General features: G+C 36.0%; 1 protein-coding gene across 4 annotated transcripts in view; it reads right to left on the reverse strand.

The window, feature by feature from the left end:
* The window catches only part of RBM27 (RNA binding motif protein 27), a 73,112-nt gene that overhangs the window by 17,875 nt on the left and 33,180 nt on the right, over window positions 1-22,057 (reverse strand). For 2 of the 4 annotated variants that reach the window (XM_053907372.1, XM_053907371.1), the window contains exons 9-14: window positions 15,595-15,759; window positions 13,588-13,737; window positions 10,025-10,169; window positions 9,284-9,437; window positions 5,668-5,964; window positions 4,194-4,334 (exon numbers count right to left, since the gene is read on the reverse strand). In XM_053907372.1, coding sequence (XP_053763347.1) covers window positions 4,194-4,334; window positions 5,668-5,964; window positions 9,284-9,437; window positions 10,025-10,169; window positions 13,588-13,737; window positions 15,595-15,759 — 1,052 coding nt within the window. The remainder of the gene's footprint in view (window positions 1-4,193; window positions 4,335-5,667; window positions 5,965-9,283; window positions 9,438-10,024; window positions 10,170-13,587; window positions 13,738-15,594; window positions 15,760-22,057) is intronic. The other 2 variants (XM_053907374.1, XM_053907373.1) reach the window with 1 other exon arrangement.

Below are 22,057 nucleotides of genomic sequence, written 5' to 3' on the forward strand. Positions count from 1 at the left end.
TGGTATTTAGATTCCTTTCCCGTTCTGAACAGACCACTCTCCAGTTAATCTTCCCTTTTTTAAGGCATAGCAGAACTACATGGCACAGTATAATCTCTCTGGTTCAAGTCTTTCCTAACACAAATGGCAACACCTACAATTTACTGAGCACTTAGTATGTACTTAACACTCCCCTTCCATGCTTTACTAACATGAAATTTTTTTAATCCCCAGAGCAACTTATTGAAAAGGAAACCAATGCTCCCAAGTTATCTAATACAGCTAGTAAGAGGCAGGTCAAGTCAAATAGGGCTGTCTGACTTCCAAATCTGTAACTATCTTCGTTTTGCTACCTTTTCATAATAGAATTTTTGAAACAACAGAGTTATACTACAAAGGTGATGTACCCATCACTAAGCACCAACAATTATCAGGACATAAAATAGAGTAGTTCCCCCTTATCCAGTTTGGCTTTCCACGGTTTGTTACCCAAGGTCAACTGTGGTCCAGAAACAGATGACCCTCCTTCTGACTCATCAGGAGGTCATTAGAAGCCTAACAATACATCACAATGCCTATATTATTCACCTCACTTCACCTCATCTGGAGGCATTTATTTTATCATCTCACATCATCACAAGAAGGATGAATATGGTACAGTATTTTCAGTGACTTCTCCTTTATTAAAGTATATTGTTATAACTATTCCATTTTAGTATTATCATTGTGCATCTCTTATTGTGCCTAATTTATAAATTAAACTTTATTATGGGTATGTACCCATATTATGGGTATGTACAAGAAAAAAAAATAATATATACGGGATTTGGTACTATCTATGGTGTCGCACATCTAATGGGAGTCTTAGAAAGTATCCTCACAGATAAGGGGAGACTACTATACTTTTGTTTTACCTAAATCCCTAACTCCACATTCATATCAAACACTGTTTCTATGTTTTACATGTAAATATTCAGTTGTATCTCTAAAAAATAAGGACTCCATTCTTTTTAAAACATAACCACAATACCATCATCACACTTATAACAACTCCTTACCATCATTAGACAATCACATCTCATGATTGTGTTATAATTTTTTTTTAAAATTTTTTTTAGTGTTTATTTTTGAGACAGAGAGACAGAGGGTGAGTGGGGGAGGGGCAGAGAGAGAGGGGGACACAGAATTCGAAGCAGGCTCCAGGCTCCGAGCTGTCAGCACAGAGCCAGGTGCGGGGCTCAAACCCACGAACTTTGAGATCATGACCTGAGCTGAAGTCAGACACTTAACGACTGAGCCACCCAGGGTGCCCCAAGATTGTATTATAATTTTCTAAACATTTTCTGCCATTTGAATTGGGCTCTATGAAGGTTCTTCTACAGGAACTGGTTATATCTCTTTAAAGTCTATTTTGATACCATTTCCTTTCTCATCTCTTTTCCTTGCAAACTGCTTTTTGAAGAAATCAGGTCATTTATCCTGTGAATTTGTATTCACCACAAAATTCTATGATACCCCATAACATGTTTCTGTGTCCTCTGAATTTCCTTCAAATTAGTAGATCTAGAGCCTTTATGACATCTTCTCAATCTTTTGACAGGATTCCAGAAATTGTTGACGACTTTGTTTTCTGGTTGAACAAAGTAATTCTAGGGTCATCTGGAATACTGCCAGCCCCAGATCTGCAGACAGCCATTTCTTCAAAAAACCCTTGGTTCCTCTGAGTGCCTGGGAGGGGGCAGGGGGTAATTACCCTTGGACTGATTATTATTTCTCAACCTTTTCAGTAAATAGAATTAAGAAATGTTTTGGAGTTTTTACTGCTTATTATTTTTTATGATAAAACAGTATGTGAATGTGCATCAATACAGCTGATCCTTGAATAACTCAGGGGTTAAGGGGCATGGACCCCAAGAATCAAAAATCCACATATTTAACTTCTGACTTCCCCAAAACTTAATTGCCTACTGCTAACCAAAAGCCTTACCGATAACATAAACAGTCAATTAACACGTCCTTTTTATGTTACATGTTTTATATACTGTATTCTTCTAAGATGCTACAGAAAAGAAAATGTTAAGCAAATCCTGAGAGAAAATACATTTACAGTCCTGTGCTGTATTTATTTTAAAAATCCATGTTTAGGTGATCTGCACAATTCAAACCCATGTTGTTCAAGGATCTACCATACTTTCAATTCAAACATAGGACTACAGTGTTTTCACTTAATCTACCATACACATCTTTTCAACCACATTGAAAATCGCCACTTGTCAGTGACACCAATATAATTTTTCATTTGATTTATCCTACAATGCTCACAAACTGTTTCAGAATAACATTATTGCTGAAAAATACTTTTTAAAATTGTTTTTTTGAACTCAGGGTTCATCTCATTAGGAATGTATATTCAAATAGCTGTATTTTAAAGTACTCTCTAGGGGCACCTGGGTGGCACAGTCGGTTAAGTATCTGACTCTTCATTTTGGCTCAGGTCATGATCTCGTGGTTCATGAGGTCAAGTCAGGGTCTGCGCAATCAGTGTGGGATTCATTCTCTCCCTCTCTGCCTCTCCCCTGCTCACAATGTCTCTCTCAAATAAATAAACTGTAAAAAATGAAAAAGGTACTCTCTATGCAAACATATTACTTCATTTGTTTCATTTTTCAATTCTTAGACATTACTTTTTTCATTTTATGACAACGCAGCATTTACATGGTTCCAAGACAAATCTACAAAATAAGACATAGTCAAAGTTGTCTAGTTTTTTCCATCCTTGCCGTAACCACCAAGATTTAAATTTTAGGAACTAAAAGAAATTTTTTTTAATTAATTTTAGGATTTTTTGTTTCTGCTATTAATCAAATACTTAGGTGTTCAATGGCCCTACTTGCTTACATTAACAGTGGCTGCCTATATATGTTTTGTACCCTTGTACTTTTTTTTTTTTTTTACCTAATACAGCCTCATGATCACCTCATAGTACATATGAAGATATTCCTCATTCTGTTGTAAAGTTGCACTTTTGCTACTGTACTGCATTTTAAGTTAACTAGTTCCCTACTGATGGACATCTGGATTGTTTCCAGTCTTTTGCTATTATAGTCTACACTTACTAGCCTGGTACGTATATTTTTTCGTAGTTTGACAAATGTACTTTTGGAATACATTCTGAAAAGGAGGGTTACTGATTTAGAATAAATGCATACATAATTTTGCCAGACACTGCCAAATTTGCTTTCATGGGGGTTGTAACATTTAGCATTTCCATCAGCATCTAAATTCTCAGATCTTTTTGGAAATTATCCTAGTTTATTATGTAATTTGAAAAATGGATCTAGTTTTATCTTTTCTACACGGCTATTCAGTTATCCAAATGCATTTATCAAAAAGTCCATATTCTCCCCACTGACCTGAGATACTCTTTGACATCTAATAAATTCCTATTTGCAAATGAGTCTATTTCTCGTCTTTTACTCTACTTCACTGGTCTATCTCTTCATGTGCCAGTACTAACTGACTTAGTTACATAGACTTCATAATATTCTTATTATGGCTAGTAGGGTTAAGCACTCCCCCCACCGGCCTTGATCGTTTTCAGAATTTTCCAAGCCCTCTTTGAAATAATCACCATTGTGCAAAGTCACTGTACAGATATATTCCTAAAAGCAAAAGAAACTACTTAAGATACATTTCAAAGTTTTGATTAGGATAGAATCTTCTTCACTATATTCTTCTAAAATTCTCAAACTCCTACTTAGCTTTGAATAGAAAAAAAAATTTAGCCAATTTCTGGCCGTATCATGGAAATTAGGCAAGTATACCTTCCACATTAAGGTTAGCTGTCACGTTTACCTCAAGTGAAGAAACAAGACATTACAAATCTGGATGAAAGTTAAGTTGTTAATTTCTCTGTGTCACTAAACAATTTTAAATATATTTGAGGATCGGGGCACCTGGGTGGCTCAGCTGGTTAAGCATCCAGCTTTGGCTCAGGTCATGATCTCACTGTTCGTGAGTTGGAGCCCTGTGTTGGGCTCTGCGCTGACAGCTCAGAGGCTAGAACCTACTTCAGATTCAGGGTCTCCCTCTCTCTCTCTGCCCCTCCCCTGCTCACTTCGTCTCTCTCTGTTTCTCGAAAATAAACATTAAAAATTATAAATAGGTAGACATATTGAGTAATTAATGAATCAGAGGGTCACAGAAATACATACCTGGCAATCCTCTCCAGCACCACCTGACTGATTCAACACGTGTGATGCATCACTCTGGTTACCACTTGCGTGTCCAAGGCGATGTTTAACAGGAACTTTGTTAAGAACATATGCGCCGGATGTCTGTGGTTTACTCATCATCTGCATACACAAAATAAACACATAAGTGGTAAAAGTTTTAAAAATGGCCAGAAATGATACAAATTCAGGCTAGTGATTACCCTGGAGAAGAAAATAAAGAAATGAGAAGGGAGAGTGCTTCTATCATCTCTAAGTTTTTAAGTGGTAGATATTCAAATGATTGCTATTATCTATTCTATGGATGTCTGAAATATGTCATAACAAAATGCATGCATATGGATATAAACTCATACAGAAAACAAGTTCTACTAATTTTTAAAATGTTCCCTTTAATATGTAATGCTTTGAAGGATCTGGGGCTTCTAAATGATAGTAGCTTAATATCAATAACAGTGTGATATGGACACCCCAAGAACACAGTGCAATCTTGGGCTGCATTAACAGAACATAGTCTAATGGATCACAAACATGACCGTATCACTCTTGTACACCATTCAGCCTACATCCAGGGGAAGCACCTGCCTCTGGGCTCTAACATGAAGTGGGACCTAGACAAAAGAAATGGAGGCTGAGGTGCACATAAAAAGGATAATGACTGGACTTAAGATTACATATGGTAATACTTTAAAAAAAAAACCTGAATGCATTTAATTCGAACAAGAGAACACCTAGGAAAAGATCAGCATTACCATCAATATTGGAATGGCACTAATGCATAGTGGTTTCTTCTTTACTTCCTTCATCTGTTCATTCAAGTATAGTTTGAGCAACATGTGCCAAGTCTTGTTTTAGACACAAGAGACAGAAGGAATAAAACAGGCAAAATCCTATTTTCTCGGAGCTTACATTTCAATTTTTAAAGCTTTTAAAGAGTTTTCTACATGGAAAAAAGTCAGACAAAAGAGTGGGTACAAGGATGACTGAGTCTAACACAAAACAAAGAAGAAGTTCTAGATTCAGAGTTGTCTGGTAGTGGACAGTTATTATACTTTAGTGTTGAGAAGAATCACTAAGAGTATTCCTTTAAACATGTAGATTTATGGGCCCCATTTCTACAGACTGACTGTAACTTCTGGGTGCTAAGATCCAAGAATTTGTATTCAGGCAAGTAATTCTGGTAGAAGCAGAATTGCACTTGTCAAACTTTACGGTTTGTAAGAATCAAGTGGAGAGCTTGTTAAAACACAGATGCTTAAGCCCCAACCCTAGTGATTCTAAGTTGAGGTGAGGTCCAAAAAACTGCATGTCTAATAAGTTCTCAGGAGATAAGATGCTGCTGGTCTGCAGATCAAACTGAGAAGTTTTAAAGTAGAAAACCTAACGACCGCAAATTGACAATGATCTAGAGGGTGGGACCAGAGGACTTTTCCTTGTCTATGAACCAGTAGATTACCTTCTGGATACCCCCATGTACCGTTGAGGGAGGGGACTGGGCCACCAGCACTTGTTGCTGATGAAGGTGCTGTGGCAAATGGTGGTGCTGCTGTGACAGGTGACTAAGTGTTTGCTGTTGCTGCAGGAGTAACTGTGTTGGAGACTGCAATGCAGGCTGCTCATTATTTTCCCTATGCCACAGAACTCGAATGAACCGGTTATTTAGAACTGCTTCAGTGCTGGAAATGGCTTTCCTGGCCTCCTCATTGGTAAGATATTGGATGAGGGCTGCTTCTGGATCTCCCTTAAAAGCAACCTGTAAGAAAAAAACAAAAGCAACAAAAAAAAGCAAACAAATTAATAAGCAGTTAAATGCAGATAAATTATTGATAAAGACTTCAGAATAGAAAAGAACCTGCTGAAATCCATTCCGAAAGCTTTGTAAGTACAGTTCTCCATCACGCTAAAAGATAATATGTATATTTTTCAAATTATATACAAAAAAGACTATTCAATAAAGAATCCTAGTAATGTTACGTAACCAGTTAGGGAAAAGTTGTTAGATCCCTCCCTGATATCCTACATCCAAATAAACTCCAGAGAAAGAAAATATTTTACCCTAACAAAAAAAAAAACAAAAAAAAAAACAATAAAAACACAGAAGAAAAAAAGGTGAATATCTGTACATTCTGAGTGTTTGGAAAATCTTTTTATGCATACCTATAAAAACAGGATCCATAAAGACAAACAGTAGCAAATTCTACCACATAAAAATTTAAAATCTGTCAGTCCAAATATACCCTAAACTAAATGATGAATAGAAGAACTATTTTTGATATACATGACAAGCAATGGCTTGGAAAAGCACTATTATAAATGGCTTCATAAAAAATGGGCGAAGACAATCAATAGGCATATCCAAAAAAAAACCTGCAAATGATCTATATAAATCAGAATCTACCTAGTAATTTAAAAAAGCAAATGGGGCGCCTGGGTGGCTCAGCGGGTTAAGTGTCTGACTCTTGATTTTGACTCATGTCATAATCTCATAGTTTGGGAGTACGAGCCCAATGTCCGGCTCTGTGCTGACTGCAAAGCCTGCTTGGGATTTCCCCCACCCCACCCCCTCTGCCCCTCCCAGCTCACACTCTAAATAAATAAACAAATAAATAAATAAAATTTATTTTAAAAAAAGAAAAGCAAAGTAAAACAAGTATAATTTTTCACTTACGAAACTGGTTCAAAACATTTTGATGGATCCACATTACAATGTTGACAGGCTTTAACACAGTGCATGTGGGAGTACCAACTGGCACAACCCTTTTGGCAAACAATTTGGCAGAGCACAAATAAAAAGTCTTAAAATTCCCTTTAATTCAGCAACGCATCATAAAAAGAGAACGAAAGGTTTAGCAACAAGGAGGCTCACCACAGCATTGTTTTTATAGAAGATAAGAGAAACAATAGAAATCCTCAACCACAAGGAACAGTAAGTAAATTATGGCCTATTGCTACAGACTGATTTATGCCCCCACTCCCAAATTCTTATGTTGAAACTCTAACTCACTGTGTGACTACATTTGGAGACAGGGCTTTTAGGAGGTAATTAAAGTTAAATGAGGTCATAAGCGTGGGGCCCTAATCAGATGGTACTGGAGGTCTTATAGGAAAAGGAAGAGATCTTTCTCCCCTTCCAAAATTTGAGGACACAGCAAGAAAGTGGCCATCATAAAGAGAATCCTCACCAGGAACCAAAATGGCCATCACCTTGATTTCGGACTTCCCCCAAAATAAATGTTGTTTAAGCCACCTAGTCTCTGATACGTATTTGTTATGGCAATCCAACAAGACTAATATACCAAATTACATTAAGCCATCTAATTTTCCTAAATGCCATAAACCATAATGACCTAGAAAACATGTAAGAGAAAAAAGGCAGAGACATCTGATACGATTTTGTATTCTTGAAGTGTGTAAAGTATTTTTAAAAAGAAAACATGTCTATGTGTGTGCATATATGTGTTCTTCCATATAAATACAGTATGTTCATCAAAAGATTAATAATTATTGTTGCAATGTGGTGAGATTCAGGTGATTTGTTTTTTCACTTTTGTTTAATGGATTTCCAATTATCTATAAAATTAAACATGTACTATACTCAGGAAAACACAGTGCTTAAAAATCTTTCAAAAAGAGTACCTTGGTTCAATTCTTTGAAATATAAAATTTCCTCATACTACTTTTTAAAGTTTATTTTTTTGAGAGAGAGAGAGAGAGAGACAGAGAGAGAGAGAGACAGAGAGAGAGACAGAACAAATGAGCACAAGTGGGAGAAGGGCGGAGAGGGAGAGGGAGAGACAGAGAATCCCAAGCAGGCTCTGCAAAGTCAGTATGGAGCCTGATGCCGGGTTCAAACTCAGGAACCGTGAGATCACCCAGGCACCCCCTCATACTACTTTCTTCAGGTCTCAGCTTAAATGTCACCTCTCAGAGTGCTTTTTCTTGAGTTCCCTTCCCCCTCTATCACTTAATTACCTTACTATATCTATCTTTATAGCACTTAACCTGTTTTACTTGTTTATTCTCTCTCTGCTCTCTGAGAAGGTCAGCTGCATGAAGGCCAGGACCCTGATCATCATGCTCATTTTTAGCCAGTGTTTTCAACAGTGCTGGTCCAGTATAGCACACCTCCACATTTTGGATGAGTACAGAGATTGGAGGGTGAAGGGAACAGGGATTTATTGCAGTGACCTAAGGGTGGTGCCTTTTTTCATATAATTTTTTTAAAATTTTTAATGTTATATTTATTTTTGAGAGAAAGAGACAGAGTGTGAGTGGGGGAAGGACAGAGAGAGGGAGACAGAATCTGAAGTAGGCTCCAGGCTCTGAGCTGTCAGCACAGAGCCCAGCGCAGGGCTCAAACCCACGAACCGTGAGATTATGACCTGAGCCTAAGTCAGACACTTAACCGACTATGCCACCCAGGCACCCCCTCATGATACTTTCTTAAATTGTTACATAAATCATATTTTGGTTTCATGACCAACATTAACCATCAGGGGTAACTGAGTGAAATGGCAAATTAATAAGGACTTCAAGTACTCTCAATTACACTGGAACACCCAACCACAAATGCATAAATTGGAATATGTGTCAAGTAGACAGCAAAATACAGAAACTACAAATCACATGATGTTAGATAACATGTTACGCTGCCTAAATTGTCAAGATTACAACCATCCTTAACCAATCACTTTTTCACTACAATATAAAAGTCACTCAGTAGACAAAATTACCTTAGAAATTACCAAAAATCTTACCTATCTAGTTAGAATACTAAAGCAGATTAAAAAGTCTTTTGTCCAGAGATAGCACCATGAATAAAAATATACTAACCATCCTCAATGTCTTTCAGGAAGAGGTTACAGATAAGAAACAAATTAAAAAAAAAAAAAAAGCAAAAAACAAATTCAGCTTAATTTCATCATAAAGTTGGGTATAGAGCTATACAGTGGAGCTTAAAACACTTAGCAGAGATTATAAGATTAATTACTGGCTCATTTAAGCAAAGTGAACTGCTATGTTCAAAGATGCATAAAAGCACATTCATTTGTCAGCAACCTAGTCACATTTACCTGGATGTTCACAATAGTTCCAAACTTGCTGAAGTGTTCATTGAGTTTAGTAATGTTGTTTAATTCCTGAGGGATCTTCTTGACTTCTAATTTGGTGTTTGTATACTGATTCTTTCTCAAAAATCCTGGTTTACTCTGACTGTTATTCCCTTGCCTGAAAGGAATATTAATAGATCTTGATTAATTCCCCCACCTTATGCCTAGCCATCAGACAGGTCCACAAAAACTTTAAGTTTATATGTATTAAAGTGTCATTTGTAAGACATTCTTACATTCTTCAGAAATTACTAAGTAATTTTCACATCGACCTTGTTACATGGGAACAGAACAGGTATAGAAAAAGAAGACTGAAGAGCAAAAGATCACAAAAAGAGAGGCCCAAATGAGATTAAAACTAATAGGCTAAAAAGATCCACCACAATTACCAAGGAGTCTAACTTTAAAGCAAGGAAAGAACATCATTTTTTTCAATGGTGGGTTTTTCAACTTCTGTAAAAGTACAGAATACAAGTTACTAATACCTATTTTATTAGTTACTAATACAAGTTACTAATATCTATTATATTCTGCTCGCTCTTCCCATTTTTAAGATGTTCTAATGATGCCTTGGGGAACCCTAATTTTGAGACACAAAGTTTTAAAATCACTGATTAATGACAACTGTGAATTTTACAAATTTACTAACGCAAACAAAAACAACAAATACACCAATTAGAACTACTAAGTAGCAAATTGTCTTACTTTCCCAGCCAAGGTTTCTTTGTGAGCGGCCCTTCCAAACCACTTATAGCTCTTTTTCGGCTATCTGGTTCAAGAACTACTCTGGTTATGTTGCTATTAATTGAAACAGGAACTGGTGGTTCAGTCTGGATGACAATGTTAGCAGCTGTTGGAAACAAAAATTAACATTACTAACAATGCATGGTATCTGAGGAATTTCAAATGATTACAATATATAGCCTAAAAGCTAAAAAGCAGAGTGAATAGCACCCAGCTACCATTTCCTTTTCAGAAATGCTTATTTATTTACTAACTGCCTCCTTTTTCTCCTTTGTTAAAAATACAATATTGAAGTTTAAAAAGTCATAGGCAGCTCCAATGTAAAAATTGATTCAGACAAGGATCATCAATGGTTGGAAAACAATATTCATCAGTAAACGTTGTTAGAGAACAAGATATTTATCTGGTGCCAAAGTACACCCCACAAATGATGACTTTACAATGGAGAGATCTACCAATTATCATCTCAGACAAGCAATCAAACTTAGCACCATAAACAGAGTGAAATTATTTGTACTGTTTGATGTGATTTAAAAAAAGTTCACCTGGACAGGATATTAAGGAATTATGATTTTCTTATGTGTAGCAATGATATTGTGCTTATGAAGGACGTCATATTCTTGGAAGTAAAATAAAGTAGCTACAGGGCATAATCTCTGCAATATACTTTCAAGTAACTCAGGGAAAAAAAACCTGAAGGGAGAAGGAAAGAAGGGATAAAGAAGAATGTGCATTGCGCATACATAAGCAAGCACTTAGGCCCACAGGTGACAAAACTTTAATAAAGGTGAATCTAAGTAAAGGTATTCAAATGTTTATTGTATTTCTTTTGATTTCCTGTGCGTTTAAAATTTTTCAAACTCAAAAGTTGGGAGGAAAACCCAAAGCCCGTATTATAAATTGCTATATTTCATTCATAACAATTAAAACTAAAATACTTAAAGAAACTGACATTACAATGGCTTATCTGTGAGTGGGAAGAGGTGTGAATAAAAAAATAAATAACAACACAAAACTATGCCTGATACACTGTGAATATTCTCCTTAACTTCAAGTGACTGTACCAAAAGTAAAATCAGCAGCCAAAAATGACATGTAGGGCTAGATGCTGGGGTAGGGATGAGAGTGGGGGGTAATATGTGTGACAATCGGGGAAATAATGATGCAGATTTAACATGTATTTCTTTAGCAGCTGCTAGAGCTCAACAATCATATTAGACATACGTGTAAATCAGTGAATAAAATAACTTTGATCTCTGCTCTATTAGGGCCTTTATTTTCAGAAGGCAAATGGAGGAGATAGCAATTGTGATGGTATAATGCATTCTAGAATCTGAGATGCCATTAGATCTTCCCTAAAATAGCTTGATTACCTCCTAACATTGCCTACTGCTTTCCTTTACTGAAGTGCTTTATAAAAAAAGAAAGAGATACAGAGCTAGAGGCTGGATGACTTTGCCAAGGTGACAAACCACGTCTGCTGTACAAAAACCATATTTCTTTTTTTTTTAATTTTTAAAATAATTTTTTTAAATGTTTATTTCAGAGACAGAGACAATGTGAGTGGAGAAGGGACAGAAAGAGAGAGGGAGACAGAGAATCATAGCAGGCTCAAGGCTCTAAGCCATTAGCACAGAGCCCGACACGGGGCTCGAACCCATGAACTTTGAGATCATGACCTGGGCTGAAGTCAGACACTTAACCAACTGTGCCACCCAGGGTCCCCCAAAGACCTCATTTCTATCTGAGTGAGATTATCCACGAATTACTGTATATGAATGCAGAGAAAGACCAGACTAGTGACAAAGGAAAAACTTGAATTTTTAAGACTCTGATCTTTCCACTAATTTCAAGTAATTTGGTAATAATATATGCATTATAGCATAGAAGGTAATAGTATACTCTTCAGAATTGGAATGACCTGGCTTCAAATTCTAGTTCAGCCACTAAAAGCTGTGTGACTTTGGGCAAATTTCTTTAACCTCTCTAATCCTCAGTGTCTTTATCTGTAAAAAGAGAATTAAAACAGTACCTCTTTTAAGGAGTTGTAGGAAAGGAAAATAAGAGATAATAATACATATACAAAAGCATTTGGTTTCATCTTGACACAAAACTGTTAGCTTGCAGTAGTAACAATGATATTAATGGCAATAAATAAAAGTTAATAAAATCAAGACAGGAAAGAAGGTAAGAACACGAAAATAGTCACCATATAACTAAATCAGAAAAACATTGTCAGGGGGGTGCCCGGGTGGCTCAGTTAAGCATCCAACTATTGATCAGCTCATGACCTTGCTGTTTGTGGGATCAAGCTATGAGCCCAGCTCCATGCAGAGCCTGCTTGGGAATCTCTTTCTCTGCCCCTCCCTGATGGGTGCACATGCACACACTCCCTCAAAATAAATAAATAACCTTTTAAAAAATGTTTAAAAAAAAGATAAATACTGTCAGGATGTCCCATGGACATTCAAATTAAAATTAAATATCAGAAAACCAACTATAGTAAGAAAAACTGGAACCTCATCAAACTTTTTAACCCAACTTGTTTTCAGATGTTTTTATATTTATTTTTGAGAGAGAGAGAGAGAGAGCACGAGCGACCAGAGTACACGGGGAAGGGACAGAGAAAGAGGGAGACACAGGCTCCAGGCTCTGAGCTGTCAGCACAAACCCCAATGTGGGGCTCAAACCCACAAACCATGAGATCACAACCTGGGCCAAAGTCGAATGCTCAACCGACTGAGCCACCTGGTGCCCCTAAACCAACTTTTTTAAGGGAGGAGAAAGGAGGACATCAACCCATATTAAAGGTAAATGCTTGCATTTAATTTTTAAAGGTTTATGACTATGCTCTGTAAAGATCCTGACATATGGTTGTAATCATAAATATTTAAAAAGGTCAAATAATCATCTTATTGCAGTATTTTAGATTCTCAGTTATTAGTGTGCAACACAGCTCTTACGATACAAAGTAGGCCCTGAAGTGATCAAATTCTTTGAAGGCAAGGGACCATGTCATTTCATCTTTCTTTACCTAATATCTAGTGCAGTGCCCAGTAAACAGCTAAAACAGGCTAAAGGTATACAAAAAAAGCAATTAAAAAAAAGTATTTTTATTTTAAAATAAATATATTACAATTATAGCTTTATTAATTTTTTTTTTTTTTTTTTTGAGAGAGACAGCCCAAGTTGGGGAAAGGCAGACAGAGGGGGAGAGAGAGAATCCTAAGCAGACTCCACACTGCCAGTGCAGAGCTTGACTCAGGGCTCAAATTCATGAAACCATGAGATCATGACCTAACCAAGGGTTGGACGCTTAACCGACTGAGCCACCCAGGTGCCCCTCTAATTATAGTTTTAAAATAAAATGTGGAGACAAAGTTATTCAAAAACATTTATTTGAGATGATTATAGAGCACTCTTCAAAAGGACAGTGTGTAAATAATTTTGGACCCTAGTGAGGTCTGAAATGCTGTATTGAACTCCTGTATAACAGCAACAAACAAAGGCTGAGGCATTCTCACCTCTTGGATTTGCATCCATATCTCCAGATGTTAGGCCAATCAGGTTTGGGCGCTGTGTCTGTGTTCTGGAAAAGAATTGTCTGTACTGAGATCTACCAGAACTGGTAATACTAGGAGCTTCTGGATTATAACCATCTGGTTCATATGTATCTGGGGGAAAACAAAACAACAAAACACATAACAAATAAGAGAGTAGTTAAGTAATTTTTCATTACTATAAACAACTGCAAAAAATGAATTTTTCTTTGACAAATATATCAACCTATACATACATACAAATACACACACACACACACACACACACACACACACACACACACACAATCTGAATTACAATATATATTAATACACCTGTTAGAAGTGAAAGAAATAAAAACGCTCCTGTCTCAAAACACAGATACACGTATCTGTTCTTGATTACAGAGATATTTCCAAATTCATTTACCTTAGCTAGCCATTTTTATCCTATATATTAATCACTTAATCCAAACATCTCTTAAATATTTTAAGAGAAATATGCACATATATGAATACTATATATAAAGGACTGGTTGAGTTTCCTCTGTTATCATGTTTCACCAATTTCTAGGTACTCTTTTTTTTTTTAATTTACATCCAAGTTAGTATATAGTGCAATAATGACTTTACGAGTAGATTCATCCCCTGGGTAGAACACCCAGTGCTCATCCCAACAAGTGTCTTCCTTAATGCCCCTTGCCCATTTAGCCATCCCCCCCACCCTAGGTACTCTTTTAAGTAGGGAAAAAAATAGAGAAAAAAAATCAATCTACTAATTTGCTTACCTACATTTTAAAATGGAGATATAATAGCTGCTTTCATACATAAAACATTTCAAATGTTTTATTTCAAACAGCTAAAAAAATTTTACATTTACAAATATAATCATTATGTTACTACCAACCACCCCATCAATGCCACTTTTATCACATTCCCTTTGTTTTCTCTACAACTAAATATTTAATTCTTAAAATTATAATGCTAAATGGCTATTTTGTTAATATTACAAAAATTCTGAATATGTTCATCTCTAAGTGGTATATATCCTCTTCATCCTACATAAAATGAAACAAGGGTTAAGATTAAGTGAAGACACTGGTTTTCACAACTGTGATTTAGAAGTCCTTGCGTCTCTTTTTCTTCCTTGGTGGAAAAATGCTCTATGGCGTTCATATTAAGTTTCAGCTACAAAGTAAGAGACATTCAGATCCTTACTAAATGGCCAATCAATATGATTCAAAGTATAAGATCAGCAAATTATGATAAAAAAGTTTTCAGTTACCACTTGGTAGTCTTGAAAGAAAATCTCCTATAGCTGTAGGTTTTAAAGCAGTTACATAATCAAATGACCTTGTTCTATAATTCCTGAGAATACACAGAACCCCTAGAAACTCAAAAGTCCTTTAGACAGTTATGATGGACTCCGATCTAAAGGGAAAGCAAGAAATGTTAAAAACCTCATGAAACACCCACAAAGCACTCCACAGGTCTTCCAAAGGTACACATAAGTAGGAGGGAAGAGTTTTCCAGAAATTACTACATTATACACAGCCAGGTCATACATGGATCAGAGAGGGAAAAAAAGATATGCTCATCCATGATCAGCAAGAAAAACAGATGTTTTTGGTTTGCTTTTTAAAAAATTATCCTAGTTTTTCTTGTAATGTGTAACTGATTAGAAAATATCCAAGTAGATATTCTCTTCCTATTTACTGTATTAGAAATCAGTTCAAGGAACTACCATGACTTTGTTACTGAGGCAGTAAAAGTCAACATAGAGGACACCAGAGATGACAGACACACAGGAGGCCTAATCTAGCAACCACTAGGGACAAATCAAAGAGGCAGAGGAACAGAAGAGAAAACTACCTAAGAGGTTCGGTGGGAATTTGTGATGGCAGATCAGGATGCCAGTCACCACGCAGGCTAGCAAGCTATGGTACAAAAAGATCAGAGGGTGGATGGCCGACCATCTGTAGCAAAGCTTACCTGGGACCAGAGGGGTGGGGCTGGAGACTGAGGTATGGTACCCAATGGAGGATCCCATGAGGTTTCGAGGTGGCACCAAACGAGCTGCCAACAGAGGAGGCGGTGTCCCCAACTGAAGTCGCTCAGATGCAGCAGCACCATGTTCACGAGAGTACATGGGCTGTCCTACAGAGGAAAGAATAGGAGGGCAGCTGGGAATGAGAGTCACAAGCTTCTCAGGGAATGATGTACTTCCTGAGACTTTAGCCAAGAACAGAGAGAGTACACCAAAATGCCAGTCGAGAAAGGTATTACTGATATTCTTCCTAACTCAAGAAACAGGCACATAACCAGTTAGGATGCACTGAGGTATAAAGAAAGAGTGAGAATTAGGCAGTATGATTGCATAATCTCCATTTTTCACAATCTTAAGTGGAACAACGATATGCTAATTGTACCCAAAACTGAACAGTCAACCATATCACACTATCAGGTAAAGGTGCCCTGAGCTATTACTTGTGTACAGTTTTGTATCCAGCAAGACATGTAGTTTTTTGAAGACTATCACATCCATTAAAAACAAAAACTCTTCTCTCCTCAAAACCACATAGTTTAAGGTTGACACAAAACATATTCCCATATCTGGGAGCAGAAAAAACAATAAAAAAATTAAAAACAAAAAACACCACAAGCATATCCTCACAGAAAATGAGAAACGTTCAAAAGGAAAACACTAAACAAGACAGTGAAAACTTGTTATCCCATGAACAGGTAGATAACAAGTACAAAGAAAAAAAGGACAAAACCCGAGATAAACGGACCAACTACTGTACGTATGAAATTACCTCAGATACTAAGAATGACTTTTGAAAAAAAGCACATTTAGAGCTTACATATATTAACACAAGAATCTCTGACACAATGAAGTCAAATTTGGTAGAAAAAGATTTAAAAAGAAGTACCAAGGAGTAGGCTTTTTTCTTTCATTGGACGCTTAATAGTATCTGTTTTACTGACTACCCCATGAGACCTATTTATAATGTTTACTCAACACTTTATATTTAAAGTCAGATGTTCACTATGTGGCACAAGATAAGTGAATTTAGAATTTCTTTTACACCTGATAAATTTCCTTAACAGTTATAAAATTCCAAAGATTTTTTTTTAACTTTTTTTTTTAACGTTTATTATTGAGAGACAGAGAGACACAGAGCATGAGCATGGGAGGGGCAAAGAGAGGAGACACAGAATCCGAAGCAGGCTCCAGGCTCTGTGCTGCCGGCACAGAGCGCGACGCAGGGCTCGAACTCACAGACCGCAAGATCATGACCTGAGCCGAAGTCAAGCGCTTAACTGACTGAGCCACCCATGTGCCCCTCCAAAAGATTTTTAATACACTTTTAACAGAACAAACCACAATACAGCCACTTGATTTTATAGTAAACGTACAAGAGAAACAGATGTACTAAATTTTACTACCCTTCTCTTTCTACGTATGAAGCTAAGGAGGTGACAAATCATACTGTACAGCAGACCACAAAACTGTGTGCTTAGCACCAATTCTTTCAAAATTTGCATTAAAAAAGAATCTTTTGATCACTACATTGCAAAAACAACCTAACATATCATCAACGATCTGAAAATAGTTGTAAGAACGACCTACTGGGCAGAATTTCCTGCAGAATGAAGGGGTGTGCTAAAGAGAAAAATGGGGAAGTACATTCTCAGTCCATACAACTAGTTTAAATTTTTGACACAGCACTCAATGTACCAAGTATACTTAACTAATAACTGTCTTAAAGTGAAATGAAAAGTTAAAGGCTAATCTGCACAATGTCTTCTTGTCAACATGAATGACAAAGAACATGCATTTAATTTTAGAAAGATGGTTGTTTATTCAAATGCAGTCTGATGTTCTTCAACAACCCTTAATGAAACAACAGGTCTAAGCAGTGATTACAAATGGCTGCTGAAACCATGAACTACTTTCAAAATGGATCAATCAGGATGAAAATACCTGTACACATTGATCAGCATTTACAATACAGAAAGGAAATATTATATATATCATAAAATACTGTAGTAGGAAGTACATCAATAAAATATTCGTGACAAAAACAAAAAACAAACAAATGTGAATCCAATGCCTCAAAATTTAGCCCCCAATTTATAGAAAACCCAGAAGATAGAAGAATGTGTTAAATGACACAAGGGGATGTAATGTGCCAAGTCCAGAATGTGAAAACATTCTTCAGGACAAATGATCAGTTTCTTTAACAAATAAAGGTCAAGAAAAAACAAAACAGAGGTACGAGAAACTGTTATAGGTGTAAAGACTTAAGAAATACATCTTCTAAATATAATATGTAACCTTGTTTGGATCCAGCTTCAAATGTACCAGCTGTAAAAGGACACCTACGATACAATTTGGAAATATGAACACTGATGGCATATTTGACAACAGTAAACTTACAAATATTTTGGGAGTGTAATCAAGTACTGTGATTGTGTGTTCAATCCTTATCTTTCAAAGATATACAATGAAGTTTTTACAGATGAAATGTTATGTTTGGGGCTTGTTCTAAAATAATCAAGTCAGGGATGAGCTATACGTGAAGCAAGATTAACTCCGTATGTTGAGAAGCATTGAAGGCCATGAGTACCTGAAGATTCCTGCAGTATTTGCTTTCCTTCTTTGTATATTTGAAATTTTCCATAAGTTTTCTTTTTTTTTTTTTAATTTTTTTTTTCAACGTTTATTTATTTTTGAGACAGAGAGAGACAGAGCATGAACAGGGGAGGGGCAGAGACAGAGGGAGACACAGAATCTGAAACAGGCTCCAGGCTCTGAGCTGTCAGCACAGAGCCCGACGCGGGGCTCGAACTCATGGGCCGTGAGATCACGACCTGAGCCGAAGTCGGACGCTTAACCGACCAAGCCACCCAGGCGACCCTCCATAAGTTTTCTTAAATGAAGTATGTTACAATAACTGTGAAGGTGAGCTGATCACAACTTATATTCATTAATTTTAGTTCTGATCAGCACAGAGTGAATGGAGAATTTCAAAGTGCAAACACTCCCAAGTTCATGCTCCTAAGTTTTTCATATATCTTATATGCCTGACAGAAAAATTTTCAGTTTTTAAAAATAAAGTTTAGTTATTTATTTTTAGAGAGAAAGAGTGAACAGGGGAGGAGCAGAGAGAAAGAAAAAGAATCCCAAGTAGGTTCTGTGCTATCAGTGCAGAGCCCAAAACAGGGCTTGAACCCACGAACCATGAGATCATGATCTGAGCCGAAATCAAGAATCAGACACAACCAACTGAACTCCCCAGGCACCCCCCAAATTTTCACCTTCTTAATGTTAACTCTAGTCAGCTGAAGATAGTCTTTATTCAAATAGAATTTTTAGCTTTGTAATTTCCTGATTTTGTCTTTAAAAGTTTTCCAAGGGAAAAAAAATCTTAAGCTTTAAACTAAAAGCTCAATTAGAAAACAAAAAAGCTACACCTTCCAATTATTGGCCATATTGATCATGTATCTTCAGTATTAGAATCCAAGGTCCCTGGCACACCATCTAAAGTTCCAGGGTCTAAATGATGTCTGGTACATAGTAGGAACTCAATAAAGAGTGACTTAAAGAAGCGATGAAAGTTTATTTATTAAAAGTATCCCAATGACAAGTATTTTGGATGAAAATCTGTATGCTGAAATGGACAGTAAGATAATGAATGCAAGACAAAACAAAGTAAAACACAAGGGGAGAGATGCCCCAGACAACATTCAATGACTCTATCGGATACGAATAAATTTTCTAGACCTCAAAACCCAAGATTCTGCACAAAGAAACATTATTTATGCATTCCACAGAATTAAGTGCAGAATCTCAAGTTTAGGTGTACAGGGCTTTAAATAATTTTACACAGTCGGTAACAGGAAATGTATTTTAAGAGATAATTTACATAAATTCATTTGGAGACTGACAACTACCTTCAACCCAAAACATCAGTCTGTAGAATACAGGATGTTATATTCTACTATTACTCTTGCACACACTCGTTACACTGAGCTTAGCGATGATAAAATAGATCTACCACATCTTCTTCAGAGAAACATAAAAAAGAGACCAAATTTAAAGGAGAAAGGGGAATATACTTAAAACTGGTCCTGAAAACCAAAAAATTATACACTGAATTGGTTATTTCAAATTTGGATAAAATGTCTTGAGTACCGCAGAGGACAGAGGTGATTTTAATGTGTGTTATGATATTGTTCTCTTTCCATGCAATTCCATCTATATTCCTTAAGTCATTTTCAGAGTATCTATGACATTTTTAATGCAACAAAACAACATTTCAGAATTTCTTCTAAACTGTATCTATTTGACAACACCTTTTAAATAGCATTACCAGAGGCCATATATACCCTACCCAGTTATACAGTGAAGATAATTCCTTTTCTTTTAATATTCAATTGTCCTATTCCAAAACAAGTAATAACCACAGGCTGGATGTTTTATTTTTGACAGAATTAGTTTCTTTGTCACCTGTATTTCTGAGCCACTCTGTTCATCTAGTTACAATGGCAAAATATGCTGTATTTTAAAAAACACATTTCTTTTCCACTATTAGATTTTTAACTTGTTACAAGAATCATTTCTTACTCATCTGTATATTCCCAGTACCTAGCATTAGGGAAACTCCTCTATTTTTCCTTCCCAAACCCCAGATTTCATTTTTCTCTGTATATCCTGGGTTTCTACAGACATAATTTTCAAAAGTAAATACCATTTGATATGCTGTATTCCACTTATAAACATCTTCTGTGTTGTGAATTTTAACGACAACAAAATATCCATAATTTATACCTTCCCAACTTGTTAAACTTTGAGAGCTCAAGTTCTCTAATACATTTTTTTACTTTGTTTGAAGTGAAGTTCTAATTTTTTGGGAAATTACTCATTACACTATTAAGAAAAATATACCTGAACAATTTGAAGGATTCAACTTATATCTAAAAGGAAATTAAAAAAAAAAAAAAAAAGCTATTTTTAAAACAACTAAATACAAAGATATAAAAAATTTATGCCTAACAAACTACACCAAAAAAATGTTTAACTGTTTACATTGTAATCAGAAACTTTCTCCTATGTTTTCAAATTTCCCTATGAATTTTAGAATCAAATTTTAACTTTTAAAAAAGGAAGAGAGTAGTTTGCATAGCACAAAGAGTTTTAAATTGTCTGATACAAATAATTCTGTAACTTTCAAGACATTTGTCTGCCAACCAAATCTCTTCAAGACACTGGCGCTTATATGGGACTATCCTCTAAAGCAGTAATTCACAAACGCCAAAAGGAAGCTATCACCTTTTACTGGTCTGAGACAAAATGAACGGAAAAATTAGTATTTCATAAAATGAAATATAAAAGGATTGTCCTTTATTCTGGTACTGTCTTTTTTTTATAAATAAAAATGTAGTTTTTAAACAGAAATATTAAATTTTTTCACATATAGTTTCTTAATGGGGGCAAACAAGAAGTTGCTAACTATACTGCTCCTCCAAATTTTCTTAAAAATGTTACCAGCTTCTGAAAAGCAGTTACTAATATATTAACAAAATATTCTTGCTTTTAAAAACAGAAAAATGGGGGCATCTGGGTGGCTCAATTGGTTAAGCATCCAACCTCAGCTCAGGTCATGATCTCACAGTTCGTGGATTCGAGCCCCACATCGGGCTCTGTGCTAACAGCTCGGAACCTGGAACCTGGAACCTGGAACCTGGAGCCTGCTTCAGATTCTGTGTCTCCTCTCTCTCTCTGCCCCTCCCCTGCTCACTCTGTCTCTCAAAAATAAATCAATATTAAAAAAAATTTTTTTAATAGAAAAATGGGGGTGCCTGGGTGGCTTAGTTGGTTAAGTATCCAACTCTTGATTTTGGCTCTGGTCATAATCTCATGGTTACGAGATCAAGCCCTGCATCAGGCTCTGTGCTGACCCTGAAGCCTGCTAAAGATTATCTCCTTCTCTCTGTCCTTCTCTCCCCTTCACACTGTCTCTCAAAAAAACAAACAAAAAAAACCCACACAAAAACTTAAAAATAAAAAATGGTGTTCAAGTAAAATGAGGTTAGATACCTTGTTCAACTTTGCTCTCAAGCATGTAGCACAATACCTGGCACATAGCAGGCATTCACCAAATACTTGCTCAATTAACAAACATCTAAGTCACTAAAATAAATGGTAACAGTCAGATTTTTATAAATTAAAATCAAAGTGGAATTTTTACAGTCACTATGTTAAATTTAACAATATTAAATGGTAATTGCCAGACTTAGAAAAAAAATCAAAAACAAAGGATTTTTATTGTGAGTCACAACACTAAATTTAACACTAAGAAAACGTGCCATCTGCAATACACTCTCAGATAAATAATCTGGTTTTTGTACTTGTAAGTCCAAAAGCATTAACCAATAATGTTAAGAA

This window comes from Panthera pardus, unplaced genomic scaffold (assembly GCF_024362965.1).
Source record: "Panthera pardus isolate Hobbes unplaced genomic scaffold, ASM2436296v1 HiC_scaffold_2, whole genome shotgun sequence".
Classification (NCBI taxonomy): domain Eukaryota; kingdom Metazoa; phylum Chordata; class Mammalia; order Carnivora; family Felidae; genus Panthera; species Panthera pardus.